This window comes from Manis javanica, chromosome 2, assembly GCF_040802235.1.
Source record: "Manis javanica isolate MJ-LG chromosome 2, MJ_LKY, whole genome shotgun sequence".
NCBI lineage: Eukaryota > Metazoa > Chordata > Mammalia > Pholidota > Manidae > Manis > Manis javanica.
The window spans coordinates 1,621,350-1,638,871 of NC_133157.1; the positions used below are offsets into that span (position 1 = coordinate 1,621,350).

General features: G+C 65.5%; 1 protein-coding gene across 14 annotated transcripts in view; it reads left to right on the plus strand.

Moving 5' to 3' along the window:
* Positions 1–14,860, plus strand: part of GPSM1 (G protein signaling modulator 1) — a 28,611-nt gene extending 13,751 nt beyond the window's left edge. For 3 of the 14 annotated variants that reach the window (XM_017645992.3, XM_037007668.2, XM_037007670.2), the window contains 5 exons: positions 5,015–5,085; positions 5,839–6,018; positions 11,357–11,513; positions 11,956–12,164; positions 13,198–14,860. In XM_017645992.3, the coding sequence (XP_017501481.3) occupies positions 5,015–5,085; positions 5,839–6,018; positions 11,357–11,513; positions 11,956–12,164; positions 13,198–13,404 (824 nt within the window). In that variant the 3' untranslated portion in view covers positions 13,405–14,860. The other 11 variants (XM_017645996.3, XM_037007669.2, XM_073221534.1 and 8 more) reach the window with 10 other exon arrangements.
* Positions 14,861–17,522: the final 2,662 nt, after the last annotated feature.

Genomic DNA, 17,522 nt, shown 5'->3' on the forward strand with positions numbered 1-17,522 from the left:
CTGCTTCCAAGTGGCCGCGGGAGGGAGTCAGGCAGGCCCTGCGCTGGGGGGCTCGCCACCCCTCCCTGCGCACAAAGCCAGCCTCCAGTGCCCCCCAGGCCTGCTGAGAATGAGCCGGGAAGCGTCCGTCCAGCTGCGGGGCGAGTCTCCAGGGTCTCCGTCCTGAGGGATGACGGCATTTCACCCCCAGCTCAGAGGCCGAGGACGGATGGGAGGGAACAAAGACTCTGGGACCCTCCTGCCCTTGTTTGGGGGTGCTGTGCTGGTGGGATGGGGTGCAGCCTCCATGCCCCAGGGTGTTCACGCCCATGGCCACCCAGGGGTTTTCCCGGGGTGGGCAGCTCTGCCTGGAGAACCTGGCTCCCTGCCCCCCGAGGCCGCCGTCTGGGAACCCCAGCAGCAGGTGGGGGCCGAGCTGGCCCGGGCATCTGGAAGGGCTCCTACTGAGGCACGGCTGCTGCGGGACCTCCTGCCATCTGGGCCCTTCTCTGAGCTGTGGGCGTGTAATGGGTGAGCTGCTGGGCTGTGCCGGGAACCAGCAGCCCTCTGTCCTTGCGCCCTCTCCACCACTCCACCTGTGCGCGGACCCTCCCCAGCCGGGGTCCCCAGCAGCCTCCTCGCCAGGCTGCCTGTCCTGAGCCGCCCATGGGTGCTGGGGGAGGCCCTCCTCCTGGGAGGTCAGTGGTCGGTGCAGCCTGTCCACCAGCCCCGCGAGGCAGGTCTGGGAGTCCAGGGCAGCCCTGGGGGAGGCAGTGCGCAGGTGAGCCTGGCCGGAGGTTGGGGCCTCCCCTCCTGCAGGGGCAGCATGACTCACCTGCTGCTCATTGTTCCAAAGACTGAGTGCAGGTGGGGGGCGGGCCCAATTTCCAGAGGGCTCCTGGCCTGCTTGCTGGAAATTGCCTCTTGGGGTGGGGGAAGGGCATGCATCCAGAGTACACATGGCTTGTATTTCCAGAGCCTGGCAGTTGTGGGGTGGTGGTGAAGGGGTCCCCGTGTGCCCAAGAGGGGTGCTAACCCAGCTCACGGAGCACCTTCGGGGGGGGAGGGTGGCCCTGGGCTGGGTCCCGGAGGATGCGGAGGAGCCGGCAGGCTGCCTGTGAAGCCTGCCTGTGATCGTGGTGGGCGTGGTGGGGGATGGCCAGCTGGAGGCCAGGCCTGGGAGGTTTTCTTTCCCGTCTTGATAAAAACAAGGGCCCTTTGTGCGGCCGGAGTGGGCAGAGTCAAGTGGTGGTCTTGCACGGCCCTCGCTACCCAGGTCCCAGCAAAGAGGCCCCAGAGGGAGTGGGAGGCGGGCACTTCCCTGCCGCTGCCTCCTGGGCTCCTGGGGTGGGCCCCGCAGGCTCACAGGGTGGAGGGGGGCCTGCTGCATGCCCTGCCCTGGCAAAGCTCCTCAGAGCAGGGAGCTGGCCCTGACCCTGCGTGGCCCCGCCAGGCCCCTCTGCCTGCCCCAATGAGCCAGGACTGTCCTTGTCCCCCAGGGCTGCTCTGTGCCTCCCTTCGTCTCGGGCCACGCTCAGGGATTCCTGGGCAGACAGCAGGAACCCCCGGATGCTGCGTTTGGTCACCTTGTGGGTGGGGATGTATCTGATGGTGGTTTAGGTGCAAGCTCTGGCCCTGGCCAGCTGACCAAGTGACTCCAGTGATCTGTGCCTTAGTGTCCCCATCCGGGAAGCAGGCTCAGTGGTCATCCTGGAAACGGCACCTGGCTGCAGGGCACAGCTCATGCCCCCAGGGAGGGCCAAGGGGGCTCATGTTCCTTCTTTCGGCTCGACTTTCTGGGAGTCCCCAGGACAGCCTGACCACCTGTAACCCCTGGTCCTGGAAGACACGCCTGCAGCCGTGATTTCCCCTGTCCTGACCCTGGTGCTGCCCCTCCAGCTCTGTGACCCTGGCAGCCAGCCACCCTCCCTGAGCTGTGGTGTCTAGAGTTCTGGGAGGACAGCCCGAAGGGGACAATGTGAGAGAAAACACACAGGTGGGCGTTCAGTAAACACTAGCTACTCATTCCACAGTCCTTAGTGAGCACCTACTGTGTGCTGTGCCCTGCAAACAAAGGGCAGAGACAGCCTTGACAGCAAATGTGCTGTAAGCAGATTAATCACATCATGGGGCTTTGGAAGAAAGAACCCAGAGAGGACTGGCTGGAATGTTGGGTGGAACAGGACGTAGCAGTACACGCAGCAGGTAGAGTGGCCCATGGAAGCTACCGTCTCAGTCAGCTCGGACTGTGTAACAAACACCACAGGCCAGGCAGCTTAAACAGTCCCTTGTTTCCCACTGCTCTGGAGGCTGCATGTCTGAGGTCAGGGTGCTGGCCTGGTGGCTTCTGGTGAGACCCCCTCCAGGTTCACAGGTGGGGTGGGTAGGGCTTGAGGGAGGGCAAACTGTTCTCATAAGGGCACTGACCCCATCAAGGGCCCACCTTACCTTCATGACCTCAGCAAGCCCTAATCACCCCAAAGCCCTGACTCCCAGCACCACCATATTGGAGGTAGGGCTTCAACCTATGAATCTGGGGGGACACACATTTCATAACAGTGACCTGTGAGCAGACTTGGGGAGGTGGGAGGGAGCTGTGAGCTTAAGTGGGGGACAGCAGTCTGGGAGGAGGAATGGCCTGTGCAAAGGCCCTGCGGCAGAGTATGCATGGCAGGGAGGGGCACTGGGAGGCTGTTTCTGGAGCAGGGTGGGGTTGAGGGTGGCAGGGTCCCATCAGGGAGGGCCTCATGGGCCCTGTTTGGCCCCCACCCCATGCTAGAGGAGCCCCTGCATGGAGAAGGGGCTCCAGGGGCAAGGCTGGGGGTGGGACTCGTGACTCAGGTCCCAGCCAGGCGAGACCAGGAAGATTCCAGGTCTGTTTTGACGAGGAGCTGCCGGGATTTCAGAACTGGAGCAGGAGGACAAGGAAGGAGCTGGGGGCTGGCCAGGCAGCCAGCAATAGGGGTTGCCTGTCGGGTGGGCTGCCCGGGAGGGGTGCGGCATGATGCTGGTAGGGACAAAAATGATGACGCGGGTGTCGGTCAGACTTGGGCACGGGTGGGTGGTGCTCAGGGAAGTTTCCAGACCTTACCCTCTCGGCCAGGGGGGCGGGGCCCGGGACTGAATGCCCCCAGTCAGGGGAGCGCCCGGGTGCACTCCCCAGACAGAGGGCACATTTAGCCAAGCCCAGAGGGCCTTCTGCCCGCCATCCCGCCATCTCCAGCCGTGAGGGGACCCGCCCTGGGCGGGGCAGACAAAAGCTGTCTCAGAGGAGCGTTTCAGTCTCTGCCACAGCCAGGGACCCACCGCGCCACGTCACTGGGGAGGGCCAGGCCGGGCAGAGGCAGCCGTGTGGGCCCAGTGGACCAAGTGGGGAAACCAAGCTGGGCCCCCACGGTGACGGGACAGCCGAGAGAGAGGCCCTCAGCCAGCCCATGGCTGGAAATGGAGCAGGGTTTTCGCGGGCCGAGGTGAGTAGAGGGCCCTGTCCTGGAGGGGCACACAGCCGTCAGGACAAGGTGCCCCCCCTGTCACCCTCGGCTTAGGAAGGATCCCGTCATTTCTTCTGCAGAGCCGCCTGCGTAGCCTGGGTGGGGGTGGGCCCCAGGGACTCTGGGCCCATCTGCCCACCTCATTCAGGGGCTGGGTGCCCCAAGGTGCCCTCAGGCCGAAGCCTGCCAGCCAGAGGCTGTTTTCAGGGGGCAAAGGCAGGCTCTGTCCAACTATGACAGCCAAAGGTGTGGGGACGGGGAGCCCCGCTGGGTGTTCAAGTCAGACAGGAAGGAGGGCAGCGGACGGCCCTAAGCCCTCGACCCCTGGGGTCCCTAGCCGCCTCAGTCACGTGCCATGGCTGTCCCCCAGGATGGCAGCCAGTCTCCTCCCAAAGGCCCACTACTCACCCACTGGGGCCCCCTCATCCCAGCCTCCAGAAAGCAGGGCCAGGGTGGCCTTCCTCAGCACCTGGAGGCCAGGACAGGGGCACAGCTGCCCGTGCCATCTCCAGCTGGCTCTAGGCCACCTGCCCAGTTATTAGGAGGCCCCGGACATTCGGTTTGGGTGACTGCCTGGCTGGCAGACCCTCTGGGGGCCATGTCCTGGGTGGTGGGTGTGGGTCCAGAACCTGGGGCCCAGGGTTGGAGTGGGGTGCCAGGCTGTCAGCCGCTGCCTGCACCTCACCACTGCTGGCTGGGGCGTGTGCATGGGCCAAGCCGCTTTACTGCCTTGCCAGGGAGGAGCTGGGCCGGGCAGGTCTTTGGGCCCAGCTGCCTGCCACAGGCATCCACTGAACAGCTTAGCTTCACCAGTGAGCCTGCCTGGGATCCTGGGGTGGCCAAAGAGGCCAGACTGTCACATCTGAGGCTGCCGCTTGCAGGGTGCCAGGCATGGTGAAATGCTTTCCACGGCTTGCCCTGCACTGCGGGCAGCATGCTCCCTGGGCCAGTCTGATGGAGGGACCCTGGAGGGCCCATCGGTACCAGAAACCTCGCCTGCTCTACCCATTGTGGTTCCTTGCCCCACACAGCCCCTCCCTTAGAGGAGAGCTGCCAGGGCACCCGCTTGGTGCCCTGCATGTCTGGGGACAGAGGACAGCTCTGCTCCCCAGGGGAGCCAGGACTGCACACAGTGTGGGTGGTGAGGGGGCAGGTGGTGCTCCTTTAAGGCGGTGTTGGGGGGCAGCCGAGCCAAGACCAGGGCCACACGGGGTCGGAGGGCTGCACCGGAGAGGCCCTGGGTGGGGGCAGGAAGAATCGGGCCCAGAACTCAGGAGTAGACCTTGAGAGGGGAGCACCAAAGCCAGATGCCACCCAGCCCCTGCCACATCCGCCCCTCTGATGCCCGATGGCTTGTCCAGTCGGGGACACAGAGGTCATGTGAGCTGTTTGCTTCCATGTGAGGCTGTGAGGTTGGAAGGAAGCCTTTGCACCAGGCCCCAGGGTGCGGGCCGACTGTCCTCGGCTCCCCAAGGCTCCAGCCCAGGCTAGCCGCTTTGTGGCCAGAGGTCAGTGCCAGGCTGACCCGGCTCACTGTCTTCCAGGGGCCAGGCCCAAGAGGACCCAGAGGCTGAGTGCGGAAGCCTGGGACCTGCTGAGGCTCCCCTTGGAACGGGTGAGTGGGGCTTAGGGTGGGCTGCTGGGGGGGATGTCAGGGAGAAGCAGGGCATGGGCGGTGGGCTAATGGGGCTGGCACAGGGCTTCCAGGCTGCCACTGCCCACCTGGGGCTCCTCACGCCCCCTGCCATGGAGACACGTGTGCTCTCTTCAGCCTGAGACCCTGGGCGGCCATCTGCCCCCAGACAGGCCCCGGGAACAAAGTCCTTACACATCTCAGGCCCCTGTGTCCTTGCCCAGCCGCTGTCCTCAGTGTCCTGACCAGTGCCCACTCTGTCTGCTCACTGCCAACTTAGACTGTCCCCAAGGGGAAGCTAAACTTTTACAGGTGGAGCAGCTGGGGTTCAGCAAACCCCAGGCAGGTTAGGAAGCTGGGCCAGGTGAGCCTCCCTGCCTGCCGGGAGGGGTTGCTCGGGGGGCTCTGGGCCCCGACTTCTTTGAGCCAGTCCTTCAGACTCCGTTTGGCCCTGGACACACATGTGGACCCCCGGAGGACAAGGCTCAGGGCCACTCATGGCTTAGGGAGCGGGGGTCAGCATTTGGGACCACCCAGCCCCCCCCCCCGACTGCCCCCCAGGCTGCCAGGGTCCCACTGGGCCTCCTCCTTCTCCCCCAGGCACCTGAGCGCCTGCCTGAACATCTCCATGAGATGGGGCCACCGCACCCACCCAGCCGCGCCTTAGGGCCCTGGGCTGGAGGCATGGGTCCAGAATTGCCAGAGGCCCACGCCCGGCCTTCCTCCCCTCCCCAGGAGCAGAATGGAGACAGCCATCACGCAGGGGACTGGCGAGGGCCAGCCAGGGACCTGCTCCCCCTCCCCGTGAGGGGCAGGAAGTACCAGGAAGGGCCGGACGCCGCTGAGAGGGGGCCCCGGGAGGGTGGCCTCTGCCCACTGGACAGCGCAGACGTCCGTGTGCAGGTGCCTCGCACTGTAAGCATTTTCTCTGGGCGCCGGCAGGGTGCTGGGAGGGGCAGCAGACCTGGGTGGCCAGCCAGGCCACCCAAGGGCAGAGCATGTGGGGCCATGAGCACCTGGGTCCTGGGGGCACAGCCGCTGACAGTCAGGGTCTCAGAGCAAGGATGGGGCTCAGTGGTCAGCTGCACCCGGCCTCAGTAAGGCCCAGGCCTCCCAAGGAGCTGGACTGGAGGCCTTGCAGAGTGGGGGGCAACAGACAGCCCAGAAAGGGGGCACAGGGCCTCAGGCCCAGCCAGCAGCCCCTCCCTGGGCACAGCACACAGAGGCAGATGGGCAGGCAAGGGTTGGGTGGGCTAGTGGTCGGGTAGATGGTCAGATGAGGGATGGGGGCCAGGCCTCCTGCTGCCTGGCACACATCCCACTGTGCCCAGGAGCCTGGGCTAAACTCTGCAGGTTCGGCAGGAGCTGGCCAGGGCTTGAGGGATGCAGAGGGCCATACCCACATGCCTGCCTGAGCCCAGGTTCAGAGGTCAGCATGGCATCCCATGCAGAGCACCTGGGTTCAAACCTCTGGGACTTAGTTAAAAATAGTTCCTCCAAGGGCTTAATGAGCACTTTCCCAGCCTGAGGGGCGTGGGTGTTGTGCTGGGTGTTCTCAGCCTCAGACGGCTGCTTTGTGCCCATCTTTCCCATGAGCCTAAGGAAGCTTCCATGGACCCCATTTTGACCCCAGCACTGCCCAACCGGGTAACTGCTGGCCAGCGTCTGGGTTCATGGAGTGACAGATGTTGGGGGAGCCGCACAGGGCGCTGGGGCCAGGCAGCCCCTGGGGAAGGGGAGGGAATCCCTACCCAGGAGCCCGTGGCCGAGTCGGGCCCCCGGTGAATGTGGCCAGCCCATCCCCAGCTCGGAGCCCAGACGGTGCGAGGGCCTCACTGGAGCACTGCTGGGGCTTTGGGGTGTGGTCTGAGGGGCCCAGAACTTGTCCTCTGGCAGGGTAGGGGGGCAGGGCTGAGGCGGAGAGTCTGGGAGTGGGCCTGGGCAGGGAGGATCGCCAGCACCAGGCACCAGGGAGCCATGGAGGGCACCAGAGCAGGCAGGCCCCATGCCCGAGCTTGCCCCATCCAGGGACTGAGCTTTCCCTGTGATGGCACCATCTGCACCCCCACTGTTCGTGCTGTGGAACAGCCCAGCGAGGAAGGGCAGAGCCTGCACCCCAGCTGCCTAGGCCCCCCGCAACAGGGAGAGCAAAGAGAGGCTTGTGTTTCTGATTCCTCGCACCCCCAAACTATACCAGCCTCCCCACGGGTTTGTAAAGTCTCCCTGAGAAGGCAGCCAGGCAAAGTGGTGCACCCCTCCCCCCCCAGGGTTCTCAGCTCAGGCCCCCGAGGCGAGGCGGGATCCGGGGAGGCGGAGCCTCGGCTGCAGAGGGGCCCTGGCTTCCCCAGGCTGGCCTAGTCGTGGCCAGGTTCGTGTGTGCGGTGTGTTTCCGGCAGTTCCTGGACAGAACGCTGAGGCGAAGGGCCGTGAATGAAGAAGCCCGGTGGGGTGCAGCTTGGTGTGGCACTGCTGGGGTTCCAAGCCCAGGGTCAGCTCCTGGCACCCCCGGCCTGGCCCCCGTGGAGAACATGGCAGGGCGTCAGGTCCTGGCACTGCCTATGGAGAAAATCCTATGGCAGGGTGCTGAGACTGGCCCCAGCTGGAGGCCCAGACTTGATGGCAGGCTGAGCCCCCTGCCCGCCAGCTTCACCTGCCGGCAGCCTCGGAGAACTTGGCCCAGAGCCCACTGTGGAAGCAGCAGGACTGAGGGCCCGAGGAGGGTGCTCCGGTGTCCCCTGCCCGGTGCTCACATCTCCTGCCAGCCCCCCAAGAGCCCTCTGTGGCTGGGCCCTGCCAGGCCCCAGGGCTGGCCCGATAAGGGCCGTGCTGTGAGCCAGGAGGGCTTGTCGCTGGGGCCGGCCAGAGGCCAACTCCAGGCCTCCCAGGCAGGAAGGGGCCCCCGGGCGGGCGGCACGAGGCTGCCAAGGGTCCTTGGCCCGGGCTGGGCAGGGGCTCGGGGGCTGCTGCACGGGGTGCTGGCTGTGCCCGGCGGCAGAGCGGGCAGGCCACATGGCTGTGCCGAGAGCAAGCAAGGCCTGGGATGGGAAAGGATGCCAGTTTGCCCGGCTCCTCCCCGGGGATCAGGGCTGAAGAAAGAGGGGCTTCTGCAGGCTGGCGCAGCCTTGGAAGGGAGCTGTCGTGACAGACCCCCTCGGCCTCTGGTGTGGCTGCCCCAAGCCTCAAGTACACTTAGTGCTGTGCTGGGGAAGCGTGTCTCCGGGTGTTTATGGGGTGCGCGTGTGTGTATGTGTGTGTGCGCGTGAGCCAGCACAGCCGGGTGGGCGGGACAGGGAGGGCCCTTACCCTGGGTCCTATTTAAGCACTGACAGACGGCCCCGCGGGTCCCAGCAGACGTGGCCGAGCACCCAGATCCCGCCTGGGTGCTGCTGCGGGAGGAGCTGCGGATCCAGAGTGAGTGTGGGGCCCCCGACAGGTGCAGGCGGGGGAGCACGTTGCCTGTGTGAAGCTGGCCTCTCCTCCCGGGAGGCTGGGTGCAAGCCGTCAGCTCCCTGGCAGCCTTGCCCAGACCAGTGCCTTGTGCAGGGCCCCGCGGCCCCCGCCGGGCAGCTTGGAAACCATGGCAGCCGCAGGCCTGGGGCGGCCTCGCAGCAGGAGGGCCAGCCAGGGCCCGGGGGAGGGGAGGGTCTGCAAAACCAGGGCTGGCTTCTTCCTCCTGGGAAAACACTGGGCTAGAACTCCAGCCGGAGGAACGGGCTGAGGTGGGCACCCTGAGCCCTCTGGGGTGGAAGAGCCCCAGTTTGGAGATGGGGGCAGCCCCCAGTCCCCCTGAATGCGTCATGCTAGGACCCAGGAAGTGTCCTGAGTGGGGCCGGGTGCCTCCTTGCTGTCTGGAGCCCCACCTGGGTGCTTGTGGTCTCAGCCTTAGAACGAGAGGTGCCAGCCCGTCACGGGTGGCCCTGGGCTCAGGGTGGGCAAGGGCTGCCAGACCCCCTGCCAGTCCCAGATCCTAGGCCTGGAGCTTCAGAATCCTTTCTGGACAGCCAGGGAAGGACCCCTCAGCCCAGGCCTGGCCACAGTGGTGTGAGGCCTCCGGGCAGACCCCACTCCCCTTCAGGTTCCCCCAAAGCCCCCCGTTTCAGCCTAGGGGAGGCCGAAGGAGTGTTGGGGGACATGTGTGTCCAGAAAAGTGGAATTCCAGGGTTACAACTTCCCTGGAAGGGGAGTGGCTCAGTCCTCCCAGCCTCTGGTCCATCCACGGGCGTCTGGCTGGGGCTGGGGGCAGGGAGCTGCAGTCGTTCCCTGCGGCAGGGTGGCACTGTGCTTACCCCACACCTGGCTGAGCCCAGGGGTTCCCCACCACCAGCTCAGCCCCAAACAGCTTGGGAGCAGAGTCCACAGCCTCCTGGGGAGGTGCCTGTGGGGCCTCTGCCGGTATGCAGGCTGAGGCTGGCCCCCTGCCACTCGGCCCCTGGGAGACCAAATGGAGCTGTCAGTGCAGCTCCCTTCCCCTGGGGTCCGGGGGGCAGGCTGCAGGACAGCAGAGCTGGGGTGGGGTTTCTGGGCCTGCGCAGCTGGGGCACGTGGGGAGGGGGTACCTGGGAGCCCAGAGCCTGGGCAGGGTCCCTCCTTCCTCACCACGTGCCGGCAGGACCACCTGCTGGCCCACACCTCCCCCGCGCCCTGCCCGTGTTGCCCCCCGAGGTCCTCCTGGGCTGCCCCATAAGTGGAGCGCAGCTCTAATAAGCCCTGTGCTGTGTCCAGGAGCCCAGACCGGGCCTGTCCCTTGCCTCTGTGACCTGGCGGTGGGCGAACTGTCCTGCCCGCCTCTTCCTCTGTGAAATGGGCTCCCTGGTGATGGGTCGCTGGGACTTGGAGTCACACGTTCTGGGCACCCAGCGGGAGAGGTGATCAATACTGTTTCTCCGTGAGCCCAGCTCTGAGGAGGCCACCAGCAGGCTGAGGTGTGGGCAGAGGGGCCGTGGGCAGGGGGCACTGGCTTCCAGGGGCAGGTGGTTGGCAGCAAAGTGTCCCCTGGAAGCTGCCCCATCCACCCGGCAGCCCTCAGGGCTCTGGTCCAGGCCTGGCGAGGCTCAGGGTGGGCGCAGGCATGCTCCAGCCCTGCCCTTTGAGGGTGCCCGTAGAGACCACCCTCCCGGACTCCCCTTCTAGGGATGTGTCAGCTGAGGCACAGTGTGGGCGTGGGCTTGCCCAAGGTCACTCTGCCAGCCGGGACTCAGGCCCTGAGTCTAGTCTCAGGATTCTCTCCCTCCCTCTGACCCTGACTCTTGGTGGGCCACCCCAGGGTCAGCCCACCCGTCACCCAGGCCAAGCAGTGATGGCATCTCCAGAGCGCACGGGTCCGGCCAGGAGCACCCAGGCTGTGCCCCCCACTCAGCAGAGCAGGCCCCTGGCCACCACGCTTGCTCCTCAGCCAGTACTGGCAGGGAGGGGCTGGGGGATCCTTCTCCCTTCTCTCTGGCCTGAGCACGCCACACCCAAGGTCCTGGCCCCACACGTCTGCTGTACTCTGGGCCTGCCCACTGGTGCAGGACCTTGAAAACATGCTGCCCAAATCCTAAGTGGGGACTAGGGTGGAACACAGGGCCTCACCGCCCCCAACTCGGGCCCATTGCCTTTAGTGATATGACCTGACATTGCTGGCACCTCTGAGTCCAGCCTCCTGGCTGCCCAGGCAGACAGTGGGAGTATGTGTAACGGCCAGCAAGTCTCCCTGCCTGCCAAGGGCCTGGGCATTTGTTCACTCACTTGTTCGCTCAGCAGACACCACTAAGCACTGTGCTGGGTGTCCGGGCTCCAGAAGCACACGTGCCCAGGTGGACCTCATGGCAGGGGCTGTCGCAGTGTAGAGGCCGCAAGGACATGGGGCACAGGGAGGCTCCGGGGGGGTGGTCTCCTATGAACTGGGTCAGTGCGGGAGGCATTCCAGGCCGGGGGAGTGGGGCTCGGGGTGGTGGGATGCAGGTGGCCCGGAGAGGGTCAGTGTCATGTCTGGGGATGATTACAGAGGCCTGCATGGGGGTGGCAGCCAAGGGGGAGGGAAATGGGTGGATGGTAGTGGTGCCGGGAGGGGGCAGGCACGTGGGAAGGGGGCAGCCTGCTGCGGGGAGGGGGTGTGGGTTTCAGTCAGGGTGGCCAACAGGGGCAGATGAGGGTCCTGACTGTGGCCCAGGCCAAACAGCCCCGTGTCCAGGGGTCTGTGAAGGCCTGGTGGCCAGAGCAGGCCTCCTGTGGCTGGGCCAGGGCCAGTGCTGACCCCCGGGCCTCGCCCCAGGGCACCCCGCGGGCCCCGTCCCCAGACGAGGAGTGCTTCTTTAACCTGCTCAGCAAGTTCCAGAGCAGCCGCATGGATGACCAGCGCTGTCCCCTGGAGGAGGGCCAGCTGGGGGCTGCCGAGGCCACAGCCGCTCCCACCCTGGAGGAGAGGATGGGTGAGTGCCGCCCGCCAGGCTCTCCTTGGCCTTGAGGGATGCGGGGGCCAGGGCCAGTGCCCACCCCTGCTTTGGCACCCCAGCGAGGCCTTGTTTCCGAGGGGTGGGGCAGATCAGCTGCGGAGCGCCCTGTCACTGGGGCTCCCTGTCCCCCGCCTCACCCAGCGCAGCACCCTGGGAGGCATATAGTCACCCCGCCCTCCGGAACACTCCGTGTCAGGGCTCATCACGGTCTAGAGCAGGCGGAGGAGGCGAGGCCCTCCTGTCACCCCCCGGAGGCGGGTGTGGGGCCCACAGCGGGGGCAGCTGGGAGCCCGTGCCCCCAGGAGCATAGTGGGCTGGGCTCAGCTGTCAGAGACTCTGCCAGCCCCAGCTCAACCTCAGGTCCTGACCAGTGGGTGGGGGGTGCCCCGCCTTGGGCCTCACCCTCTGTGCCCCGCAGCCCAGCCCTCGCTGACGGCCTCCCCACAGACTGAGGAGTTCTTCGACCTCATTGCCAGCTCGCAGAGTCGCCGGCTGGACGACCAGCGGGCCAGCGTGGGCTGCCTGCCTGGTCTGCGTATCACTCATAACAACCTGGGGCACCTGCGTGGCGATGGGGACCCCCAGGAGCCGGGGGACGAGTTCTTTAACATGCTCATGAAGTGCCAGGTAGGCTTGCAGCCACGGAGAAGCCAGGGTGCTCATCAGTGCCCCCAGCCCCTGAGAGCTCGGGGCCCTTTGACGGAGGCTCTGTGCCGGCCCCTGGGGGCTCTGGCCCCTGCGTCTCAGCCTGGGTCTAGGGGCAACACCCTGGGGGGGCTGGCTCGATCCCATGTGTGCTGAGGCCTGGGGCTTCCTCTCAGACCCCCGCCCCAAGAAGGCTACCCCTTATGGTGCAGGAGCTCTTAACTAGGAGGTCGCCAGGTCCCCAAGGTTGTGGCCTCTGGGATCCCTGCAGCCTCCCACATCTGGACAAAGAAAACTGAGGGCCCAACAGCCCCTCCAGAGTGGGCTGGCGGGAGGGGTCTCATCATCACTGTGGGGTCCAGCCACCAGCCCAGGCAGGCCGATCTTCAGGGTCACGGGACCCCCAGGGGAGGGGCTGGGGAGGGCGGCATTGTAGCCACCACGCATGGAGCTGGACAGTTTCCGGGTCTGACGTTCATCCCACAGAGGAGAGGAAAACGCAGCCCAGGACCAGTGCCAAGAACCTCAAAACAAGCCCTTCCTGAGAAGCCCCGAGCCCCCCGTCTGCACACACGCACGCTCCGGCAGCTGCGCCGGCTCCCGGGCCTTCTGCTCCAGACCCTGCAGAGACGCACACATGCTTCTGCGGCCCCCTCGGCCCCACTCCGGCGTCAGCCCCAACCTGACAGGGAGCCCTGCAGCCCCCAGCCCTGGCTTGGGGGCTCTTGAACAGACCGTGGTCATGGGGGTCATGGAGCAGGCTGCCGTGCAGCTCTGTCCCCCAGCCTGGTTCACCCGCTGGAGGCGCTACTCTTGAGATCAGGGCTCCCAGCACTGCCCCCAGAGCTGATCTTCAGGAGGACCCCAGGAGGCCTCTGGCAGCCTGACCAGCCTGCCCGAGCTGGACATCAGCGCCTGCTTCAGAGTCGTCCAGGGGCCACAACCCCTGGGCCTGGATGCTGGGGTGGGCCCTCTAAGGCTAAGGCCACCGACCCTCGTGTCTGTGTCTGCCCAGGCCTCCAGGATTGACGACCAGCGCTGCCCGCCCCCTGACGTGCTGCCCCGAGGCCCCACCATGCCGGACGAGGACTTCTTCAGCCTCATCCAGAGGGTGCAGGCCAAGCGGATGGACGAGCAAAGGGTGGACCTCGCCGGGAGCCCAGAGCAGGAGGTGGGCGGGCCACCTGAGCCCCCGCAGCAGTGCCAGCCTGGCACCAGCTAAGGCCTTGCACCCCACGCAGGCGCACCCACTCCCACTCCTGGATGTGGGGTGGTGGAGGAGGGGAGCTCACAGTCTGTGATGCCCACAGTCCCCGAGAAGCCCAGTTCCCCCGAGGCCATGGCTGAAGGCAGGCTCTAAGCACCCTTCCCCCTGAGGCAGACACTGGGCACACAGCCCATGGCATCCCCCTCCCCAGGGTGGCAGGCCCCGGCCAGGGCCGTCCATGTTGGGGCGGGCGTCCTTCTGTCCTGGGCCAGGCCCCACGTGGTACTCGGCTTCCGGCAGGCCTGCCCGACCCTCACCCTCGCCCCAGGCTGGGCCTTCAGCATGTTGGCCCCAAACCCCTGTGCTGCCCAGACCCTTCATGCCCTCCCACTGCCCCCTGCCCAGCCGAATGTGAAAACCCTGCTGCCTCTTCTAGAGCCACGACGGTGTCTGTGGAGCCTCTTTCTTGAGGCCTCCAGCCGCGTGGCCATTCCTGCTCCCCCAGAGCTGGTCCAGGGATGGCAGCACAGACGCCTGCCCCAGCCGGCCTCTCGCCCCAGGGAGGCCCCCAGCCCCTCTCCCTGCCCTCTTACCCAGGCTTGTGAGGAGGAGAAGGGAGGCCGTCACAGGGAAGCCTGGAGCCTGAGGCAGCCAGGCAGGCCCACAGGCCCGCACGCCACACGCAGAGGCCCCAGCCAGGCACTGTCCTGAGCGTGCAGAGGCCCCAGTAAGGGTCTGCAGCCTCTAAGGCAGGGGTCAGGGACGGGGCAGGAGCTGCAGCATTCCTCAACTCCAAGGCCCAAATCAGAGCAGGCCTGGTTCCTGGAATACCCGGCTGGTGGCGAGGTTGGCACCCTGCCCACACTGGGTGCGCGACGGGCCGAGAGCTCCAGTTCTGTGACCGTGGGGGAGTTGGTGGGTCAGCAGAAGCTGAAAGGGGCTTAGCTCAACTCGACCGCAGGCCCACAGAAGCGCACCAAGCCCTTGCCCACCGCCCCCCCAGCTAGGGGAGATGACATTGCTGCCTTCTCCCATGGGGTGGGTCCAACCCCTGCACCCCCCGCGTCTGCTCTCAGGCTGGGCAGGAGATGGCACTCTGGGGCCATCTGCCCGCTCTTGCCCAGACCCCTGCCTTGGCCCACTTCTTGCAGGGCCTGCTGCCAGCCCTCTGGGTTCTGCGGCTGAGCCACAGCCCCATGGCCTCCAGCGTGCAAGGCGGCATCTCCTCAGTGGCGCCTCCGGCTGGTTCCCACAGCCCAGGTTTAGTGTGATGACGCTTGAAGGGTTGGGGCTGGCCAGGTGTGCGGTCAGATGCCAGGGCACAGGAATTCTGTGCAGCCGTCGCGCATACTTGAATGTACACGCGTATTTATTGCTCACACGTGTTTGCCATGTTGTCAATGGGTCCTTTCCAACCCGAGAGGTACATTTGTTTTTGTTTTTCCTGAAAAAATAAAGGCTGCCAAGTGAACTGAATGTGTTCATGTTGGGATTAGTGCTGGGCAGGGGTGGGGTTGGTCCTCTGGGACCCTGGGGCCCAGGGAGGCCCCTCTCCTTACCATAAGCCAGCCTGCACTGTGCAAGGGGTTGGGGCCCAGAAGCAGTGCCCACCCACCCAGGCTGCTCCTGTTCTGAGCCCACCCCCATGTCAGCTCAGTCCCTGGAGGCATCCAGGGAATGGAGGTCCCTGCTGTGTTTATCTGTGAGTGGCTGAGGCTCAGAGAGGTTAAGTGGCCCCCTGGGGATGCACAGCCAGGAAGGGTGCTGGTCTTGGAGCCTGTGTCCCCCAAGGCCAGTGCCGTCACCCACAGAGCCCTGTGCTCCCTTGCTGGCAGCAGAGCAGTAAGTGCCCTGGTGCTGTGGCCCACTGGCTGCTGGACCCGATGCACTACGGGCCGCCCTCCTGAGCAGACCTCAGGTGACCCTGTGGCCTCCCCACCCAGGCAGCCCCACAGCTGCTACCGCCCCCACCCGGAAGACCCCATCCCCAGAGGCCAATCCGGGGGATGGAGGTCTGGCTGGCACACACAGAAGGAGCTGGAAGCCTGGGGCTCGTCTCCCGGCGGGGCTCACTTCTAGGGGACGAGTGGTTCGGGCAGCTGGGCACACGCCATTAAGGCCGCACACACCCCTGGCCTTTCCCATTCCCACCCCATGCACAGGGGGCTGTGACCAGGGCAGAAGGACACTGGCGCCCGCCTGTGTCTCCAGGTCCTCACGCCTGGGCTACAGACCCTGGGAGCCCCTCGGCCCCCGAAACTCAAGCCAGGCTGACTGAGCCCCCAGGCTTAAGTCTGATCAGGGACTCACCTAAGAGAGACACCACCCAGGCTCCCCTGGCATTCAGAGGGCAACAGGTGACCCCAGAATGGGGGCGGGGGCCCCTAGACAAGCTGAAGGGAGGCTGACAGCAGGCGAGGGCTGAACGGGAGACTTGCACCCCTGACGTGTTGGGGGAGTGCGGACCAACCCCGGGAACAGCGAGAAGTAGTGCTGAGTGCCCCTGATGGCGCTGGGAGTGGCGAGGCAGAACCCTGGGGGGCCAACCCCATATTCCAGGCTGCTTTTGTCCTAAGGACCCTTACCCACCATAAAGTCGAGGGCACTCTGGTCTCGCATGGGCTGGGCTGGCCCAGACCACTGGGCACGGGCGGCGGCCTAGAAGCATTGTGCAGGATGGAGTGTCGCGTTCAAGGGCCGGGAGCAGGGCCCGAGTCTTGTACTGAACAGCATCTGTGCCTCCGGCCACAGCCACGGACCGAGGACCACCATGCTGAGGAGCAGGGATCACCACAACCCGCTGTTCTCAGGGAGGCCCTGCAGGACAGCAGGTGGGACCCTCCCATGGGCAAGGCCACGGCAGCAGCCCAGGCACCTGCTCTGGCCAGAGATGGCTAAGTCAGGGTGCACAGGCAGGGGCTAGCGGCTTGGCTGGTGGCCGGGGCCTGGCAAGAGAATGGGGTCTTAGAGTGGGCACAGGCGTGAAGATCCTCATGGCACCAGTGATGACCAGCAGAAACCTCCCAGAAAGGACCCCAGACAACCTGTCGGTGAGGCGACATCAGCCCAGCACAGCTGCTCCGGCACCAGCACGGCAGGTGGATGAGCAAGGTGGGCCTGGGCAGGGCTCCATTCACCATGGAACCTCGCCAGTGGCTGCCAGCACCCGCCCAGCAGCATGAGGACAGCACTGGGGAGGCACTGTCTTCATCCTGGCTGGACTCATGCACACGCCAGGCAAGCATCGCCTCTCCATCCCGACTCCCTGCCAGCTTGCAGAGCTGTGGCCCACCTGCCCAGGACCCAATGGGGACCAAGGGGCACGTTAGAATGAGGGGCTAAGAGCTCTGAGAAGTCCTGCAGGAAGAAAGTTGTTTGATGTCATATGATCCAGCTTTTGCTACTGTCTTCAGGCCCTCTTCCGGCAGATGCTCCTCGTGTCTGCAGAAGACCACGCTCTGAGGCTCTGAGCGGCCATCCTGGGTCGGCCCTGACATTTGGCTCTGTAATTGGACCCTTCAGAAAAGTCCTGGACTGGGGCTGGGGGAGGGAAGGTAGTCGGGAGGCAGGGGAGAGCCAGAAGCCAGAGAAGGTGCCAGGAGGCGCCTTGAAAGGGACTGGAGAGGACAGAGGCCTGGGAGATAGCCGCACTGCTTTAAAATGTTGGTTTTACGGTTATTCAAGTGTGGTAAGGCCAACAGGACAGGAAATGCCACCACTGAAAAGTGCAGAGACACCCTCAGATCCTAAGAGAAGATGGCGCACCGTGCCACAGGGCCACACAGGGAAGCACCTGGTGGCAGGGAGGCAGCGGGGCGATGGCCTTCACTGTGGGGAGTGCTCCCTTGGGAAGCGATGGCGAGGCAGGGCCTGCAGGCCTAGGGTGGGCCAGAGTGAGTGACCTCACGGGCGCCGGGGGCAGGGGTAGCCTGCTTGTCGGTACCTGGCCACAGTGTGCACTCACGGGCAAGCCTCTTACTCTCTAGGAACTAACCTGGGAGGGGCAGTGCCCTGGGCTCAGCCGGGCCCAGAGACCCAAGCATCAGTACAAATGGAAGACAGGGGCAGTACACAGCCAAACCCCAGGCTTCAGTCTTGCCATCGGGGAGCAAGGGATTGGCCATGAGGTCCCA